This window comes from Hetaerina americana, unplaced genomic scaffold, assembly GCF_022747635.1.
Source record: "Hetaerina americana unplaced genomic scaffold, ioHetAmer1.1.p SCAF_7, whole genome shotgun sequence".
Classification (NCBI taxonomy): Eukaryota; Metazoa; Arthropoda; class Insecta; order Odonata; family Calopterygidae; genus Hetaerina; species Hetaerina americana.
The window spans coordinates 77784417-77805981 of NW_027287316.1; the positions used below are offsets into that span (position 1 = coordinate 77784417).

The following is a 21565-nucleotide window of genomic DNA, read 5'->3' on the forward strand; positions in this document are numbered from 1 at the left end:
AAAAAAAGCTAGGCGTCATTGACAGGTTGCAGGAAAGTGTAATGCAAATATAAAATTGAGGTGTCACTCCGTTTTGGTCAGGCCACATTTGGAGTTTCCAGAAAATATGCCGGATCCATTGGAGAACATGTAAATCCCGGATCTGACAAAGGCTCAGAAAAAAAACCATTATATTTAAATGCATCAATTTCAGAGTGTAAAAATCATTCCCCTTGACCGTGGTTCGAACCCAGATCCCTCGATATCCGATCGAAAGCTATAGCCAGTTAAGCTATCGAGGCGTCCTATTCCACAGAAATTATGGTAAGCTTAACTGGCTAAAGCATTAGGCCGGACATCGAGGGATCCGGGTTCGAATCCCGGTCAAGGTTTATGATTCTTACACTCTGAAATTGTTGCATTGAATGCATATTTGCGGATGACTCCGTTAAAAGCTGCTGTTGCGGCACATCCCGCAGTTTCATGGAATCCATTATATTCGTTTGAAAATATTATTAGAAAAAGAGAGTAAGTGTGACGTGCATGTTGGAAGAATTATGTTGGGAGCCTCTTCATTCGCGAATAGAGCAGAAAAGGCTTCTCACTTCCTCCCTCTAACTCGCTTTTTTGCTATTCTCCCCTCTGTATCGCCGTGTTCAGCCTCTCTCGGTATCTCCCTTACCCACTTACCTCGACATCTTTTCAATATCTCTGCGCAGCCGTCTCTCTTCCTCTACCGCGCATAAAACTTCATATTTTTAATCCTTTCCATCCATTAATAGAGCATTTTTTATCAATTCCAAGTAATGCAGGCGGAATTAAACGACCTTTGAATTCCTCCGCCTATCACCGAATTCTGATTTTCAAGAAATTCTAAGAAAAAAAAAGGGGGGGATGCCACAAAAGTAGATTTTTACGGAGTCATCCGCTAACGCGCACTACAATCTCAAAGTGTAAAAAAACATTCGCTTTTCATGGGATGCCGATTTGATTTACAAGACTTTGTTAACACTTATTGTTGCATGTGTGTGGGGTGCAAGGGTTCTTGCATGAATGTATACCATGTTTTGTTTGTGGATAGTATACATTTGTGGCTTTTGCATGCGGCTTTTTTTTTCTTTCTTATATGCGGGTGGTGTCCTTACACCCCCCGCCACACGCCCTAGCGGCGGCTTGCGGGGTATTGATTAGATGTAGAAGAAAACTGCAAATAGTTTACATTTTGGAAAGGGCATTACCGTTCAGATGAATCGTAAACTTACCCGGAAAAGAATAAAAGATAATGCAAACAAACGATCATTATCTGCTCTTCCACATAAAATTTTTCCTGACCTAATTTTCCAATTTATTAGTCCCTTCTTATAGAATTATGGCTTAACTCCACGTATTTAATGCTTGGTTTTCCACCAATATTCTTTTGCCTCTTCCTTTAATGAAACTCTCAGAGAACGGGTATCCCCATCAGCTATCATTCGGACGGTTATTCGACGATCGTTAAAGACAAGGGACCGCACACGATCAATGTTGTCGTCGAAACAGGTGGTTAAAGGTCGTCCCGGCCTTGCATCATCCGCGGCGTCTTGTCGGCCATCTTTAAAACGCTTAATCCACTTGAAAACGGATGTTTTCTTCAGAGCATTATCACCGTAAACAGCTGTCAACATTTCTGTAATTCTTGATAATTTTTACCGCACTTCATCAAAAAACTTTGTGTTGATTCGTTGTCACGTGGTTTCAACAATTTCCATTTTCGAGTAGTAGTAGTATTTTAAGGGAGGCGACCGACTGCTGAGGTCATTTGCACCATTAGGGATGGACAGGGAAGGATTAAGGGTGGAGAGAACCCTTAGCATTGGCATTAGCCTACTCTTTATGAAAAGCGCCAAGGGGTCCGCAGCTTAACGTCCCATCCGACGGACGGCGTACTCACTCAAAGTACCCTCCACAATTCCATTTTCGACAAACAGTAAAAACAAGGACTACAGAAACTAACATAAGTAGCACCATACTCACAGCTCGACGATCCGCCAAGCACTGACGGCTCATTGGGTCTCAGACAACTAGCGCCGCTAGTGGGGGCGCGTCATGGCCGCCAAATTGCACCAGTTTGCGTATTTATTGGGCAGACCACGTATATAAATATGTGTATAATCTCACTGATATAGCAAATAATACTGGATTCGACACCACTTCTACTCAATGAAATGTACTGAAACACATATTAAGCATGAATTTTAATGAAATGCTACCTAAGATGGCACTCGCAGAGTAAAATTTAGATAAAAATGGCAGGTATCAAGCCGTACGTTGGTACACACATTATTTTTCTTGCGAATTCAGTACTTCGGAGCCCTGGTTCCTCCTAGCTGCCGAAGATATCCTCGAATTCCCTCTCTCGGATCCACTCTTGCCTTTGATGATAATCCCACCCCTCACATTAGACTTCTCCCTACGGCCTGTTTAGCGGGCGGTTCCCTGACGAAATATCAAATTTCACACATTGATGACAATTCACCGGCTTCGCAGCACGTCACCGAGACCCCACTGGTGGAACTGAAACCACGGCCTTAGTTACATCCGGCCCGGAGATGTGTTTCACACTCCAAAGGGCCTCCAGGGTCAAGTCCATTGAAGGGAGATAATGGTGGTGGAGTCTTCCTTTCAGAAAACTGCCAAAGGGACGTTTCAGTCAATCGTCAAGATGCTTTGTGATTTTACTGCAACAATTAATGGAAATCACCAGGCGGGAATTATCGCAAAGTTGCGTAGCGTCTAAATTTCACCTTGAAACGAGCTTCGTTTCAGAACATTCTTCCTGTGAGGTCGTTAAAAAGGTCAAAAGGTTAGGAGGAGACAAGTTGGAAGTGGTGGGGAATATATTTGGACATTTATTTTCCTCAGGGCGTTGATCGACTGGAAGTACACTAGCAATTAGATCGCAAGTACATTTATGTCTTACCCTACCAGCCTCCACGAGTGGTAGAGGGTGTTATGTCATCACTCACTTGAGCGAATCTTAATTTATTTACGTAAATTATATTTCCCAGCGTTTAGCTCTAATTATTTGTAATTTTCTAGAAGTATCAGCTGCGCCTGTAATCTTCACGTTTCTAGTGTGTCCCAAGAGCTTCCGATAAATATACGAAGCTATCTCCTCGTTCATAACGGTTTTCACAAAAGAGGTTTCCTGTTTGTATCCTGTTTAAATTTCCACAAATAAGTCCACCAAACACCCGACGCATATTCAAATTGAGATTTTAAAGTACATTAATGATTTAATAATTTTGAGATGAAAAAATGATAATTTTTTTATTTATGCAATGAAATTCACTTTGAATGAAAAAAGTAAATCATAAACGCAAGTTTTCAGATTGAAAAAGGCAAAGAGAAAAACTTGTAGATTCCACAAACTTTCAATATGGAGACAAGGGTTTTGACTGACCGAATACTTGAGTCATCTTTCGGATTCATTCACCAAACTTTTCATCCATGTTATGATCCAACTCCGGGAAAAAATATAATATTCATAATTTTGTATGCTTCTAACTTAGTCTTGACAATACTGCCGGTATAAATACTTATCGGCTTACTTTCGGCATAAATTTTACCTGAGAAAATATTAAACAATAGCGTCAAATTATTTTAAAGTAATAAAGATGTAACTATACTCAATACTCCCCTGTGTATATATCCTGTGTATTGAATCCCAGGCCCAACAGAGACATCGACTGCATAGGGATACCCGTGGCCGCCTGAGAGCATTTCTAAGTAATTTCATATCTTCTAAAAATGTATTGAAAATTACAAAACAATGCATTCCTTCCGAATATACCGTATTCACAATAGTCTATAAAGAAAATATCCTCTAGAAATGTCTTTATCTTCTGAAAGCTCTTTAGAAAGATTAACGGCACACTTCAGCAATTCCTGAATGACATTGACCTATTTGGTTTAACGTACTTTCGGAGAGGAAGAATAATCAGTCATACTAATAATTCATCATTGCTCGCGCTCTAGAGTAATATTTGATTGCACAATAACGGATATGATTCATGAGACAATATTCAGATCACTAAAACCTTTTGATGACCTTCACGTTTAGGGAAAGCCGGAAGGAAAAAACACGGTTGCTCAACCGAAACGATAAGCTCAGGAAATAAGTTGTGGCCTCGCCATGTGGATGCACCAAGAATTATGCAACGAATCCAAAAAAAAAAGAGATAGGAATTATCTGTTTGAGTTTATCCAAACTAGTTTTCCCACAAGAATTGAGTGCCAGCGAAATAAAATCTTCTAATTGAAATTTAATTACTTATCATGCATACATACACGCTTATCAACATGTTAAGAATTTTTCTTTTTTTTTCTTTTTTTTCATTTTACCTGAATCATGACTTTCAGACACCGACGTCCGAGGATGGCCCGCAAAGTTTCCGACCTAACAAAGATACAAGACATTTTTTCTGACATTTTATGAGTTCGGAAACTTTTCAGACCACTTTCGTAGCATGATAAAATCTATGTTACTCCATTACTAAAATCTATGTTACTAATAGTTACTCCATTGACTTAAATAGAAAATGACTCATTGGCATTATTCAAAGATCGACAAAGTCTACGGAGAATTTCCATTTGGAGAACCCAATTTACATGAAATCCACGTATCCGAGACATAGGTAAGCGCTCATTGAAATTATCTCAACCAAATATATGGTCTCTCCCTTGTGAATGTGTTCGTCATTCACTACAATGCATACAGGGTTCGTCCGGAAAATAAGTGTACTGAGCTCAGGAAAAAAAATTTATTACACTTTTACATATCTTAAGCTAATATTCCTCAAAATAGGACCCTTGTGAGTCGATACACTTGTTCCAGCGGCGTTCCCATTCCTGGAACGCTCCCACGAAGGCATCATCGGGAACCTCTCGAAGACTCGTCGTCGACCTCTTCTCTGCCCTCCACGAACATCTTGTGCCACCGAAAGATCATGTTTCTGGACATGACTGACTCCCCGTAAGCCTGGTTAATCATACCGACAGTTTCGGTAGACGATTTCCCAAGCTTTACCGCAAATTTGATGGAATAACGCTGCTCCAAAAACTTCGGCATCGCGTTCCGTGACGTGGGTCGAGCGTGGAGGTTCGCGTTAACAGAGCTCCTCACTACACCACAGCTCAGAGCCGACTGCCTTTTTCAGCGTCGCCTGCCAACATACCACCCTCCAATCGCAGCCCGTCAGAGCGGTGCTGGGCGCGCCTGGAGCGGCGCGCCCAGCCCAGGAGTCAGTACACTTATTTTCCGGACGAACCCTGTATTTGTTCCTACAGCTATAAACATTTTTTTTAAATTCATAAAGGGATAGTATAGGTGATACACACATCTACACAGTATCCCACAAGTCCCCGCAAGGGTGTGTGACTGAGGGTAACAGAGTACCTGCCAGAATCAATAAACTATACACGTACATGGGTACAATTCAATACATATTAGCTCATATACGTACAATACTCGTGCGCACACAAGCCTAAATACAGCAAGCAATGATGGTTGTGTTTGATCAACGGCTATAATTCTAATATTCTAGTTTATCTAATAGACTTAATAATATTAAACTATCTCTAGACACTAACAGACTATCTAGTAGACTTTTAAAAAACACGCTTTTTCTCTCCGCGTGGTCGTTTATTATTGGTCTAAACCATTATAAGAAGGGCATAAGGGGGAATAAGGAGGGCTTTGTTTGTTCTCGTCTGTGAGACGACATGATGCCAATCGTGCACAGATTTTACAATATCCCAATTGTTCAATAACGAAGCCGACATGTTCTTTTGATATTCACATACGGTTTGCGATACGCTTTTGAGTGATTCGCCGGTCAATTTGAATCAAATCTTCGGCGAGTTTGCGATATTTTCGTCTGTGGCAGTGATCGGACTTCCGCTGCGTGTTTCATGAACAGATACAGGGTCGCAACCAAAAGTGGTAGAACTGATTTTTTTACAAGAATTTTATTGACGATATACTTACATCGACTTAATAATCTTCAAAGTATGCTCCTTGAGCTGCTACACACTTAGTATAACGTTGCTCCCATTCCCCGTACGCCCGCTGGAAATTTTCTTTGGGGATGCCGTTGATGACCCTTGTCGAAGCCTCTTGAACGGCCTTTTTCGAGACAAAACGTCGTTCCTTGAGCTGTCTTTTCATCTGGGGGAAGAAGAAGAAGTCCAGTGGTGCCAGATCGGGAGAACAGGGCGGGTGCGGCGACGTGGCAACGCCGTATTTGGCCAGGAGCTGTCTGACGACGAGCGCGCCATGGCAGAATTTTCGGCGCCATCTTGGCGCACACCTTGCGCATGGCCAAATTCTGTGAAATAATGCGTTGGACGTTGGATGCAGACATACCCAACTGGTCTGCAATTTCTTCACTGGTTAAGCGTCGGTCTGTGTTCAGCAGTGTCCTCACTCTGTCCACATTCGTGTCGGTTCTTGCCGTCAACGGCCGTCTGGAGCGATGGTCGTCTTCAACGAGCTCCCTACCCTCTTCAAACAACTTGTGCCACTCAAATACTGTGGAACGGCTTAAGACAGTGTCCCCATAAGCCTGCTTGATCATATCGAGGGTCTCAGTTGCCGTCTCCCCGAGTTTCGCACAAAACTTCACGGAATAACTTTGCTCTAAATTCAGATTCATTTTGTTTTTCGACGCGGACAAAAAACTTGCTTCACTAAAAACGGTGTCCTCACTCAACGACAGCCCGCAGGCGACTGAGATTGGCGTTTGTCTGTTGCTAAGAGCCCCCTCCATATTACTCTGCCAGGCAAACCCCCCTCCACCGCTCCGTTCGCGCCAGAGAAAATCAGTCCTACCACTTTTGGGTGCGTCCCTGTATGGGTTTTCCAGGCTCGTAACCATGAAAACTTCCAACCCATCGATTTACAGTAGACCTATCAACGGCATCGTTACCATAAATAGCATTTAAATGGCATTAAAATCTCAGTAGAAGTCACTTTTTCGGCAGTTAAAAATTCGACAACAGCACGCTGTTTAACTCGCGTTGACATAGCATTAGAACACGTCTCCATACTTCCGCTTCTCAAAATACATTGGGTGAATGTAACGACTTCAAACCTGCGCATGCCTGTTGAAGGGTAATGTTACTTCCACATGCCACCAGGATTGCTTCTGAAGGTCATTTTGTTTGTGGTCTACAAGCAGCATGTGTGCATTAGTTTTCAGCCCAGCGTCGTATGTGTTACCTCATACACAGGACCACTCGTGCACACAAATGCAATAATTGTTGCGCTTTATCAGTTCAACAAACTCAAATATTCATGTTAATTCACCTTATTATTTTTTCCGGGCCCTTGTGCTCGATTTTGTTATGTTTGCGTGTCGCGCGAGGGAGGAACAAGCAATTAAATCTATCTATGACGGTTTTTATCTCTCTTATTTTATCCCGGGGACCAAAATCGCCAATTCACCTCGGCGTTAGTATTGCCTCTTGTGTCGCGAAAAAACCTCAGGCATCCTGAATCCTACTAAAAATTGTGAGTCTTGCTTACTCTCTCCGTGAATCAATCGCAACCTAATCCCGTCACGCTTACTCGTTCCTCGTAGTGATTTTAACAAATCTGATTGATTGTCATCAGGTTATAATTGATGTGTTCGACTAAATTATCACGTTTATGAGTATTTAGCAAAAATACTCCAGTAATTAAGCTCCTTTTTTGTTGTGATTGAGTATCGTGCTCGTGAAAAATAAATGCACGAATCTGTAGTGACGGTGTCTATCTCTCTCTCTCTCTCATTTTATTCTGGTGGTCGAATTTACCAATATACTCGTGATTTAGAGCATCCATAATAATTCCGCTGCTGTCACAAGAAAACGCATTTGTGTTATAGAACCTTCCATCTTCCCGTTCGTATTCTCCCTCTAACTCATAAGATTCTTAGGTATCACCTGAAGATACAGAGAAGCACATCTTTACGGCAAATGGAAGGAACTGAAAGAAATTTAAAAAAAAGAATTTTGGGCATGAAGAGAAGTAAAACATTAATAAGCACATAGTTGATAATTTCCCAAACGCTTTTCTGGTGCATGACCATCTGATTGTTTGCAACCTCGCTTCCATACATTCCTTTAACAGCTTCCATCGTCCGATTACAGCTTTTCTCCGTAACTATGTAGAAACATCAATGACCACGTTTTTCGCCTCGTCATATGCCCAATGGTTTTGTCCCTTCTCCTAGTAGTAGTTTTGAGGGGAGGCGACCGACAGCTAAGGTCATTTGCGCCATAGGAGATGGACAGGAAAGGATGAAGGGTGGAGAGAAACCCGGCGTCGGCATTAGCCTACTCTTTACGAAAGGCGCCAAGGGGTCCGCAGTTTAACGTCCCATCCGACGGACGGCGTACTCACTCAAAGTGCCCTCCACAAAGCACCTCAAGTAGGGATCGAGATACCTCTGAAAAATATTCAACACCGCCGGGATTTGAACCCGCGCCCTCACGGTGGGAAGCCAGTACGTTAGCCCCCGCACCATCTCGATCCCTTCCCTTCTCCTTCGCTGGGTTTTCGACGAGCATCTATCTTCTCACAGTCTTCATTAGGCTTCTTCATAGGTTATCAAACCCGCCAAATTTATCATCGTTAAAAGGTTCAGAACAAACGAGTTTAGCGATGACGCTAAAGGAATTATAATGGCCCCACACTACGTAGGTAGATCAGACCACAAAGATAAAATAAGGGAGATAGATTCCAGGACAGATAGGTACATATACTCATTCTTTCCCCGAACAAGCAGAAATCATATTAGTAAGAAACCAAAGTCACTTTAGAAATATTAAAAACATTGAATTTACCAGTCGGAGCAAAGTTAAACACTGCAAAGCTGTTAGGTATACTCTCAGGTGCATGTGTATGTTAGTTGGCAGTTTGAGTGTTTGAATTTGTGTGGGTTGTAAGGGTTTTTGCATTAATGTATAACATGTTTTGTTTGTGGATTGTATAAAATTGTGGTTTCAGCATACAGTTTTTTATCTTAATCACGGGTGGTGCCCTAACACCCCCCGCCATACGCCCTTGAGGCGGCTTGCGGGGTATTAAGTAGATGTAGATCTATGCTTCACGAAATGCACATGCTTTAATGTATCGCAGCCCAACTTCCTTGCTCGCATCGTCTGTTTGATCCCCCAAGTCGTTCCAGTGTTGGCTGACCTGTTTTCGTGATGACGTTGACTTCTTTTTTATACCACAAATTATTATCGTCGTCTTACTGAAGCTAAGACATAAGATGAACTTCTTCATTGTCTTTTCCATAGAGGTTCAAATGTGCTGTGAGCTCCTCTTTCTTCTCAAATTAAAATCGCTGAGTCATCAGTACAGAATATCGCAATTTTTTCCCCTTACCACGAATCTATGAGTTCACATTTTTTCAAAGAAGAGGGCCAAAAGTATTCTCAATACGGCCGTAAACCTTTAAGTGTCAACGTGAATGGACATTATTGTGATATATGTTACGTCTTCATCATGAAAAGTGTTTCGTCTTCGCAATCACTGCTTCGCTTAAACTTCTTCACTCTAGCACACGCATTAAAATCATTGCCATCTTTTCTTTTTTATCAGTGGAAGCGGTCTGCAAGCTAAGAGCACGTTTTTGATGGACATGGAACTTCACACTACCATACCCCATAAAATACGGCGCAAAATATCCTCCAACTCCATTTTAGAATTATTCAATATATTCCTTCCCTCCCTTTACCTCGCTTTCCTTGAGTTCTCCCATCTATTGCCATCTTCAGAGTCATTTAAATACTCTTTTAGTAGTCTTTAAAAATCATTCCATCGTTATGAATCCCTCTTATTACTTTGGGAATGCACAGAATCCTATATATAAGTTAGCTTTGCAAAAAGTTTATTTATTTCAAAATAGCTGAACTCAAAGTACTTTGATTGGTTACTTTAGTCATTGACTTTCTGACGGTTTTGACGTTAACTGAGAGATCCCACATGTCAACGTAGGAGTCTCTCACGTAAAACTGTCTCTTTTAACCAGCGACTGATCTCAACCGAGGAATCGATCGATCAATTGAGTCGCTGAACAATTACTACCATTTCACCGTATTGAGATTCCATGGCAGAGGCAAGCAACATTAATGTATTATTGCTCAGTTTAATTCTCCTAAAAGAAGTTATCGGATGAACAGAACCACAGGTTTGCAAGCAAGCGACATGAAGATACGCAATTGAGTGCAGTGGAAATGAGGTCGCGAGTAGCTCTGACTTCTAGCGGCAAAGGTCTTATCGCACCTTGAGCTCAGTAACGCGAAAGCCATCCCATTGCGGCATCCATATGAAATCCATATGAAATCCACAATGTTCATATCCATATGAAATCTAATTCTCTACAGCGCGTTCCCTCTCCATGGACTACAATCTTGACGTGGAGGAAGGGCTAGTGCGTTCCGAGCAGTGATAATTTTTCATAATAAGGTCACCCATGTCAGATAGACCGAAGTTCAGGAGCCAGGCGCATGGCAGCCCAAGCAGCGGTTCCTCAGTGAGATTACTACAAAGGCGTCTGACCCCAGTGTGACGGCTATTTGAGTATTTGTATCGCTTTAAAAACAACATTAAGGAGGCCAAAGGAAAAACGTCTCAATTAAGAAAATACTATGGACAAATTTACGGGAATGAGTCATGGCAAGACGCGGCCCACTGGTCTGGGCTGTCGAGCGGTGGAGGAAATGCTTCCCTCGACGTAATTACACTTAATCCTTACAAAATTGCATCTATTGCTTCAGGGAATCGGGATGGTGCGGTGGCTAACGTACTGGCTTTCAACCCAGAGGGCCTGGGTTCGAATCCCGGCGGCGGCGGCAGGTGGTATCCCTACTTGAGGTGCTTTGTGGAGGGTACTTGTGAGTGAGTACGCCGTCCGTCTGGTTGGACGTTAATCTGCGGACCCCTTGGCGCCTTTCGTAAAGAGTAGGCTAATGCCGACGCCGGGTTTCTCGCCAACTTACCTTTTTTGTCCATCTAATGGCGCCAATGACCTCAGCTGTCGGTCGCCTTCCCTAAATACTACTACTACTACTTGACAGCAGTAGAAGGCGGGGTAACCAAGCGGGTCAGTTAAAATAGAGACTTAGAATATTTTTAAGATGTTATGGATAGGGTAGTTAAAAATCTTGAAGCGGGATAGGAGATAAAACGAAGGAAATATAACCGTGCTAGGGCTGTGCGGAGTAAGAGTGCATGATAGCGGGGATCACTGGAGGCATATATACAGAGTAGCATACAGTGGAGAGATGAAAAGTCAACGTTGGGTATCCATGATACTGAACAGGGAACTGGGGAGAAGGTTAATTAGAGTGGAACAGGGGGATGACAAAATATTAATAGTGGAAATAGGAGCAGTCCAGGCAAAATTAGTGTTACGTAATTCCAGGTACACATACCGGCAAGCAGTAATAAGTTGGGGAAAATGGATGGTGTATACGACCATCTCGAAGAATTATTGCGAATTTACCTGGAAGAAATCAATTGATTAAGCTCGTTGATTGGAATTTGTTGGACGTAAGTGGAGAGACAGATTGTAGGCGAGATAATACCGTTTGGCAGAGGGAGAAAACTATAGAGTTTTGCGGGTGTGCAATAGGTTCATTTGAGCCAATACCGTAGGACGTAGGTACACATAAGGATTACCGGGAAATATCGATTTGACTGTATTATGGTTACACATAGATTTATGGAAAGCATGATCTACTTAAAGAGCTCATCAGGGATGCGGATTGCGTTTACAATTGTGTGCTCTTGAAGCGTCATTCTCAACATGAGAGAGCAGTGATAGTATATGAAAATGGAATGTAGAAAACTTAGCTTAGGTGAAAAGGGAGGAGTAGCAGGGAGTAGTGGATACCATTCTAAAGGAGGATAAGGGAACGGATCTGGTAGAATAAATATTGAAATATCTCAAGCAAGAGAAAGGAATCGACGAACGAACAAATAGAAAGGGTTAGCAGGAAATGGGTTAGGGTTATGGGTTACTGAAGATATGATGAGGAAGATGGATGAGATAAGGGAAGGGAAAATGAGGGCTTAGAAGTAGGAAGAAGAAAGTACAAAGAGCTAAACAACAAACTGAGGTCATAAACTAAAAGGACGAAGGAAATATGGTGGAAATAGTAGTGTGAGGATATGGAGAGTTTATAGAGAAAGGGCGAAAAAAGTGGACTACAGAAAAGTGAAGGAACTGCCTGGATGCAAGAAAGGAAATTCCATTTGAACAATCAAACATGCATAGGGAAAAACAATAATCAAAGCAGAAGACGTTCTCAAAAGTTGGAATTAATGCATGGAAGACTAAATGGCAAAGATAATAGAACAGTCTGTTAAGATATAAAAAAAGAATATCATGTCGATGTAGGAGCTCATTCGTAGCATTTATAGAGGAGGAATTTCATCTGAAGTTTTTTTTAAAACAGTATTGATACCCATCTCAAAATAAGGAAAAGTCTGATATGGAGTAAACAGGAGTAAGAAGCCTGTAGGACCATAAATTTGATTTCGTGCGTGGTGAATACAGTACTAAAGTATATCAACCAAAGGATGGAGATGAGAGCGAACGAGTACTTAACATGGAATGAGTTTAGGTTTAAAGAAATGAGAAATATGAGTAATGTGCAATAGAGATTCAGGTATGATGTGGTGGAATCTTTCAATTATAACAGAAAAAGAGAAAAACACTTGCCATTTTCCACTTGTCAGATGAAACGTGAAACTTAAAAAATAAAAAGTGGAAAATTGCAATCGTTTAACTCTCTTTCTGTTATGATATGAGTAATGCCATGGAAAAAATGAGATAACTAAGAGCAAGAGTATTCTCAAGAATTAAAAAGGATAAACAAGTATACACAAAGGGGGGACATACTAAACTAGAACAGATGAAACAGTTCTCCTCTAAACCAAGTGTTTTAAAAGAAGTTGGGATGAGTAGAAGGGACATCGGGAATACTTGTGTTAGGCAAAGGGGTTGGAGGCGATGGTTTGCTCTTTAATTAAAGTTTCAAATAAAATATCGGTGAAAACTACAATATGGGGCGTAGGTCGGAGGCTTGGTCGTGGAGGAAACATGATTGCTGTAGTTTGGAGGCTTTTGAGACATGGTTTGGGAGATGAGTGGAGAAAATAAATCGACCTGAAAGGAGAGCAAGCGATAAAATGCTTGGCATGCTAGTGGGAAATAGAAAGTTCTTTCGAGTAATTCTAAGAAAGCAGAGGAAGTTTATGTACGAGAAGATACTTGGAGGCAATGAGATGCTGAAGAGGACGAAAGAGGAAAGAGTGAAACGGAGGGAGGAAGAGAATAGAAACTTTGGATGGTATTATTTGGGAATAATCATGAATTCCCAGTTTCAAAATCGTCCAAAGGTTTTTAGGTAGTGGTCCGAAGATAGCACCCAGGAGTCTTCAGTCAGTAGGCGAAGACCCTATCACCTAAGACTTCTTCCTTCTTTCCACACAATCCAAGATTTAACTGCATATAAAATTTTACAGTGCACATTATTTTACCTATCTCAATGAGTGCCACGACCCTTGCACCCCTGAAAAAGATGACCGATCCGGAGAGATTCGGAGAGCACCCCATGCTGGAGTGTTTTCCACCTGTTGGCGGAGAGAGAGAGAAAGAGAGAAGGGGAATGAGGCACATCGGACGAGGTTGAGGTAGATCAAAACGAACAGGGGTGCAGGGCGGGGTGATGGACGACTGTGCGTGCGTGCATATGTGTGTGTGCGCGTGACAGAGGGAATGGGGAGGAAAGGGCGAGGGAGGGGGAAGGGGCGCTGGAGGGAGAGAGAATGGGGGGGGGACACGGATGGATATATGGAGATAGGTACTGGAGAAGGCGCGAGGTGGGGAGGTGAAAGCCTCGCGCGTGAAGAAATAAAAAATTTGAACTCCTAGTGAGTAGGGGTGAGAGGGGGGGGCATTTGAGAGCGGAGAGGGGGAGTGAGTGTGGGGGGGAGGGGTGGATGGGTGGTGGTGGGGGGGGGAGAGTTGTTGTGTGTTGTCATGGGGAATGGAGGAGGTGGAGGAGGAGGAGGGCGGTTGGCTCTACGTCACCGGTGCCGAGGCCGGTCGGCCAGTCTGCAGAGGAGGAGGAAGGTAAGCAAGCAAGCCAGCGGCTCTCTCAGTGCCCGCTGAGCGCTTTAAGAGGTCGCAACGGTCGCTGGTGAGGAGCAGGGCAGCGAGGAGACCGAAGTGGGCAGAGGATTGCCTCCCGAGTGAGGATTCCATCCCCATCGGGCCACGCACGCAGCCGAGGGCGTGTGAGTTAGGAGAGGAACGGGAGAACGCTTACAAATCGCCCGGGTGGAGGGCATGCGAGTTTAATTATAAAAATAACACAAGATCTGCATTTGAGATATCGGAAGGCAAAAACGCATCTCTCCGTCTCCTCCCCCGGGGAGAGCGACAGTGATTGCCGGGCCGCCCCCCGTGAGGTCTCCCCGCTCCTCGACAGTGTGACCGACATCTCCGCGGCGACTCTCCAGAACCGGCAAGGAGGAAGACATATGTTTTAACGTACACCTTGGTATACATGCAAATAATTATATAACATTACCCCGGATATGCGCGAGTGTTTGGTGCGAGCATTTCAAGAGTGATCCACTTTCGACGCAGGAGGCTTTTTTTTTGGTACGTGCCGGAGGGAGGAACCTTGGAAGAGGGGTGAACCTTAGCCGTCGATCGTTCCACACCGTCCTGACCTCTTAAGAGGCGATTCGGGATGTACATCGAAGATAAGAAAGACGATATGGATGACCGGAGCGGAACGCAGAATGGGTCAGTATGAGAAATGTATATTTAACGCAAAAACACTTGTCCCTTCAAAAACATTAGTGTGCTAAAGAAACATATTTGAACAGCCGAAATTCGAATTTTCGTATCTTAAACCGGTTTGACATGTACTCTAAATGGAGTTAACAAGTGCTTTCTTGAGAGAACGGGCCAGTGAAAAAATATTCACGTAATCTGAATAATTATTCGCCAAAATGCAGGAAATCAGCGGTTTTAACTCAATCCCAAATATAAACGAAGAAATAAACTAAATAAAGATATGTCTAAATGATAACTATGACAAGTATTAGAATCATTGACCGAAGAGATATTTAAAATGAAATTGTTTGGAAGAGGAATCAACCTCTGGAATAATATTTAATAACAAATTTAGTTTACGAAAAACTTCAATAAGAATACAATAGTCTAATTTGGCAGACTTTGATCACTGTCATAAGAGGTTCAGAGCTTAATTTGCAGGCAACTCAAATGAATTTAAATCATTCAAAAAAACTGGAGTTTTCCACACTTTGATGGTTTCGATTTTTTCACATCACTCTCAGAATTATGCAAGCAAAATTATCATTTTTTAACATTTTTGAGCATCCAATGTTGTTCAATTCATTTGTTGCATTGTGTGTAATTAGAGCAATTACCGATGCGACAGATTGGGTGATAAAAGAGGGCAAGATGTATTTTTTGGATTGTTCCTTGAGTAATCAATATCTTGTTGATATTATTAGTGAATTTTATTATTGAGTGATATTATGCATTAGTGAAGCATCTCCTCCATAGCAACAAACTCTCAAGTCAACAAGTCCACTTCCGTGATAATATTTCGTCAAGTTCTTTCGAGGTAGTCAAATTTGTCTTCCTCTGCTAAATGCAGAAATGGATCTAATAACAATTAAGATGGTGAAATATATGAGATTGAAAAATTAATGAGCATTCAACAAGTCTTTCATTAACTTTTGCTATACTTTAATCAGATCTTAGATACGGGAGACGATATGAACTTTTAACTGATGGGTGTTGAGACTACAGGTGTCCGAATACTCATCCCACCGGAATAATTTCGTTGCGACGGAGGAGAAAAGGTCAGAAAAGGTTGCAACAGGTTGCATGGGCAGCTTCCAAACGGGAAAACAAAACTATTTCCCCTAAATCCGTCCCGACCTCGCGCTAAACCGGATACCAATAAAGTCGTAAACAGATATACTGTATAGTATCCGCCGTCACTTTGTGGAAACGATTCATAATGAATAAGAATTACTTAATTTTTTAAGACCTGATGATGACGATCCTCGTCGAAACCCGGTCGTAAAAATAAAAGTTTGTGTGGAAAAATTAAGTAATTCTTATTCATCGTAAAAAGATGTTGTTCACAGTGAATGTTTCCATTCGGTAGAGCAACATGGCCACGAAGAGTAGGGCATCAAAGTCTCTCACCAAAGTTTACTCAGGAATTCAGTGTCCATTCAGAGCAAAATATTCATTTCAGGGCAAAACAACACAAATAGATAATTTGGCAAATACGCCAAAGTGTTGGTGGATCTCAGAAGGTTTTTGAGATTGGCGAGTCGTCCGTGTGCGAGAGAGGGGCATTTCGGCCACCTCCGAATCTCATGACGTAAATTACATGGATTTTTTTCAACTCATTATGCTCATTACCGGAAGGGCTTAAGAGTATGATCACCCTCACATCTTGAATTGGCATGAGAAGCATGTGTTAATTTTGAAATTTTACCCCATACCACTTAGCCATCAGGAAATGGTAATCTCGCTTCCTTGCTACTCTGCGATTACGCCCCACGAACGGAGGGAGACGCATATATATGTAAACACACTCACACACATAAAAATGTAAGCACACACACCGGTGGAATTAAAACCCATTCCGCGAAATGACGTTGCACAATGCGATGCGGCGAAAGCAGCTCTTGTGAATCGGAGGCGGAAACAACAAAAAAAAGCGCTAGCTTCGACTGAACCACAAAATTTAAGCAAAGCCTGACAGCCGACGCTCTGAATGCTCTCGGGTATCCCGCTGATATTCCCGGCCGCTGTTTTTCGATATGCTTCCGAACTTTGCGACTCTCCTCCACCCCATTTTGGCATTTTTCACCCTAAATTGAAACAGTTACTCTCACAATCTTGAACTTGTGGTACGTTGGTGTAAAAAAAAATTATTTTGAAAAGATTTGCAAAAGTACCAACAACCAGGAGCATAGTTTTCTACGGTTCGTAAACATGGTCGTTGAAGCAAGATGATATTGGAGGTTTGCGAGAGGCAGAGATTTACACAGGTGTAGTGAACGATGGGAAAGGTAAAATGGGCGGGTAGGGAAACAAACGAGGAAATGCTATTTATGGCGAAGGGAGAGAAATGCAAACGAAGCAGGAAAGATGAATTCATAGTATTTTAGTTGGGGATGAAATGTTGAAGGATACTCTGACAGAGGAAAGAACGTTAGTCAAGCTAGAAAGGGGAGGAATACGTAGGTTAGGTATTTTGAACGGAGTTTTTAGAGGAAGGAGAAATAGTTTATTGTACTACCCTGTCCAATAAATACACGAACTGAGCCCATAAAAACTTTATTTTGCAAAATTTAGTCTACATCGATTTTGTCCCCTTCAAAGCACTCTCCATTCGTTGCTATGCATTTATTCCATCTTCTTTTCCACCATTCAAAGCACCCTTGGAAGTCCTCGGCAGTTAGGCTTTTTAGTTTTCTCGTCGTGTCTTGCTGAATTGAGTCCACATCTTCCCAGTGACATCCTCTCATCACATTTTTGCATTTTGAGAATAGGAAAAAGTCGTAAGGGGACGAGATCTGGCGAATAAGGAGGATGATCAAGGATTGGGATTGAATTTTTTGCCAGAATCTGGCGAACAATCAATATTGAATGCGCCCGATTTTTGCACACATTTTTTAAAAACCCAAATGTCCGATTAAAATAGTATGCACTGCTGACGTTCCTCAATTCAGTTCATCAGCTATCATTCGGACAGTTCTTCGACGATCGGTAAGGACAAGTGACACATACCTCTCATTGGGTCTCAGGCAACTAGGCCCGCTAGAAGGTGGGGCTATAGTCCGCGATATGGCCACCATATTGCACCAGTTCGCGTATTTACTGGGCAGACCATTTATTATGGGGTATCAGGTTATGTCGCGTTAAGCGTGGTTTCTAAATGTAGCTGTATTTATACTACGTCCAACAAAAACTGTATCTTAAACGGTAGCCCAGCATAAAATATTATTGTAATGGGTTTTTCATTTTTCCAACAAATACTCTTCTCATCACCAGATGATGATGCGCAGCATCGAAACCATGGACGTGAAATATTAAATCCTTTTAGTGGAACTGTTAAGTTTCTTTTTAACCATGTTTCTTAATTTTAACAGGATTGATCTTTGACGTTCACTTTGAAGCAGGTGATGTAGGTAGAATTGTCCAGCAGCAGGGTTACCGCGAAAATATGACGCAGTAAACTCGGGAGATGGCTTCCTCCCCAGTTCCATTTGGACCGAAATATTATCTTCGCATATTGTTAGACATTGTTACGGCATTTTAAAGAGTATCTTTTCATCGGCATGTTTTGAAAGGCTAACGAGGTTTTACAATTTTTACTAACAGATTGTGATGGTGTAAAAATCGCAGGTGATTTTTGAATGGTAGTCATTCATAAAGAGTTAAAATCGTCATATTTGCATGTTTCTTAATTTTAACAGGATTAATCTTTGACGTTCACTTTGAAGCAGGTGATGTAGGTAGACTTGTTCAGTAGCAGGGTTACCGCGAAAGTATAACGCAGTAAACTCGGGAGATGGCTTCCTCCCCAGTTCCATTTGGACCGAAATTTCACCCGTTTTGCTTTGAATTGTTTTACTTCAATGTGGAGAGCGGGAAGGATGTTTTGGTCCTTAGTTTGCAGTAACTCGTCACATTTTCTCGCAGAGAGATAGAGAGAGGAGGGAAGACTGTTTTGGGACTTGAAGCAATCGATGCAACCCCCACCTCCGCACCCGACACAGAATTTCATGTCACGGACGAAAATATTCCGCGGGGATTCCTTCCGCATGCGACTAATTGTGTGCAGGGAGACAAAAGGGTTGAGGGTGGTTGCGAGAGACCTGTGGGAACGTGTGCCCGTGACGGCTGCATAGCAGTCACAGGATGAATGCTTTTCTACTTGTCGTTTCCGCGCCGCACAGATAATGAACTGCTCAGGAAATAAGGGAGTTTTAGAAATGGGTCCAATGAATGGATGAACCCCGCACGCAAGATTTTGCGGGAGGAGGATTTTTATTTTTCCGAGGTTTCGTTCCGAAGGCGTGCGACGACTGTAAGCAGTGTCATCAAAAGAATATTCTGTTCTATGATACGAAAACATTCTTGAGCAGACGAAGTTTTAGAAGAGAAATGAAATTTCTCCGGGACCTGGAAGGGAGAGAGATACGTTTTGAGGCGCGTTAATATGAGTTTTTCGAAGAAATTGGAGAGGGAACATATTAATCACAATGGAACGTAAGTTTTTTAGGATTGTTAAGGTCTCCGTTGGGTTTAGGAAGTAATATTATTTTTGCAATTTTCCAGATCGTGGAAAAAACTAGAGGCGCGACAAAAAGTTAAAAAGATCGATACAAAAGATAAATGGCATTTGTGGGTACATTTTTGATTGCATCGAGTGGCATACTATCTTGACCAAAGGTGGATCTGGACTTATAATGCACTTGTATGTGTTTTAGTTCGTTGATGACTATGACTTCAAGTTCGAGGGGGGGGGGGACAGAATGGAAGAGACTTGACTAGATCTGTGACTGCGAGTTCTGTCCTCCGTATCCGTAAGGGTGGGTTATTACATATTCAAGGCGTCATACAGGTGCTCGGCAAATATGTCAGCCCACTTATCAGGAGAGAAGTTAAGACTATTGTTTATTCTTGAAAGAGGGAGTGTTTTCTTGGCGTTTCCACCTCATCCTTGGTCTTCCCATTACACGAAAGTCTGCCTTAGCGAAAGACATCGGCCAAGAAACGTAGTAAGAGTCCTGGCATGAAAATGTCAGCCTACTTTCGGGTGAAATCCTTCGGGGGAATTCGGGCCAAGTGGCGTCGTGCAATGCTCATAGTAAAGTTTCTTTAAACGGGGCATAATAATCTCAGAAATCGCGTAGATATTTTAGATAAATACTATAAACATAAAGTGTCTCGAAAAACTGAGAACATGCTGGATGGTTAGCAAAACATCACCGTTTAATATCCCTTCGTCAGGAGGATGGATTATGCTGCGTCACTCAGGGGTCGGTTAAGTCATGATCAGTCTCATTTCAGTCTCATGACACGGTTTATCTGACTTAGTATACCTACATTGTATCCTGCAAGCCTCCGCTAGGGTGTGGCAGGGGGTAATTCTACACCAGGAATTCAATATGAAAATTTAAGTTTTGTCAACATATAAATGAGCAAAATATTTACAATGATGAAGATAATATTAAGTACACCTGAATCTACCACGACATGCATGATTGAAAAGTTTCTCTAAATATGCGCAACGAGCTGCTTGTAACAATAATATGCAGTGAGGTCATTTCGAATAAAATATTTGATTCATTCTAGGCCACTTAAAATTGTAAAAAACACACTTTTCCATAAGCGACGTCGTTTGCCGTGTTTTAGATGCCTTATCGTTCGCGGGAAAAATGATTCGGACTGACATCTCATTGTGGCTATGCAGTTGGATTGGCTTCATTGTGGAAAAACCGTAAGTTCTGCTTCACCAACCTACGTCTCCCTGACCCTCAGTCATTAATCATATGCAAATTATCCCAAATTCATTACTATCTGACCATAATTTTCATCCACGTTACTGACTGTTTCTTGATTGATTATAGCTATTAACAAAGAAACTTGGCCGCTAATGACTTCATTATAGTGAGTAAATATAAATCAATATTTGAAGCATAAAATGATGAGTGATCAAACATTGTTTGTTGTTGACGAAACCTAGACTTAAAATATAAACATTTAATGTCTAACAACACTTATTTGCGTTGATTATCCTAAACAAACGTTTAGCGGAAATCTCATTACGGGCAAACTAAGAACTTACACCAGACAATCAGCCATAGCGAATTAACTCGCCAACCGTATATTTTTTTTCTAAATTGCCCGCTTTACATAATATATTATTCAAACATTTATACTTCCAGAAGCATATAAGAATGCATGTTTCACACACTTTTACGCTAAATCCTCTGATTTGATTTTCTTAATTTATTTCTCTATTAATTATGTCAGGGATCTTCCCACCTTTGAGACTATGAACTGGGACCGGTTTTGCTTTATATGCGTAAGGTGTCATCCCCAAATGGAATTTGTGAAAGTGCAAACAATTTCTGTTGCCATTTTTACTGTGCATCTTAATTTCTTTAAGGTGGGACTAAAACTCCTTCATGAATCATCATCGCGAAGACGCATTTATTTTTAATTACAGCGATCGGTTATCTTGAAAAACGCCACCAATAAATCACTTAACAAGGTTTCCTGAACCATGGAAAGATTCTTTCAAATAGCATGGTAGGGGCAATGAATAATTATCGCATCGGTTCATAATTGGGTTTATGCATTCTATTTTTTTAAATAGTTAAACTTTCTTTTGAAGTCCATTTTACATTTCCAGACGTCATTTTCAAATCTTTGAATTACAAAAATTATGAAATTGCCTAATATAA

At 41.7% G+C, this 21565-nt stretch overlaps 1 protein-coding gene across 1 annotated transcript in view; it reads left to right on the plus strand.

Annotated features, from left to right (window-relative positions):
* The first annotated feature begins 14161 nt into the window (after positions 1-14161).
* Positions 14162-21565, plus strand: part of LOC139696881 (facilitated trehalose transporter Tret1-like) — a 159738-nt gene continuing 152334 nt past the window's right edge. The window contains exon 1 of the mRNA XM_071595761.1: positions 14162-14834. Within this exon, the coding sequence (XP_071451862.1) occupies positions 14779-14834 (56 nt within the window). The 5' untranslated portion in view covers positions 14162-14778. The remainder of the gene's footprint in view (positions 14835-21565) is intronic.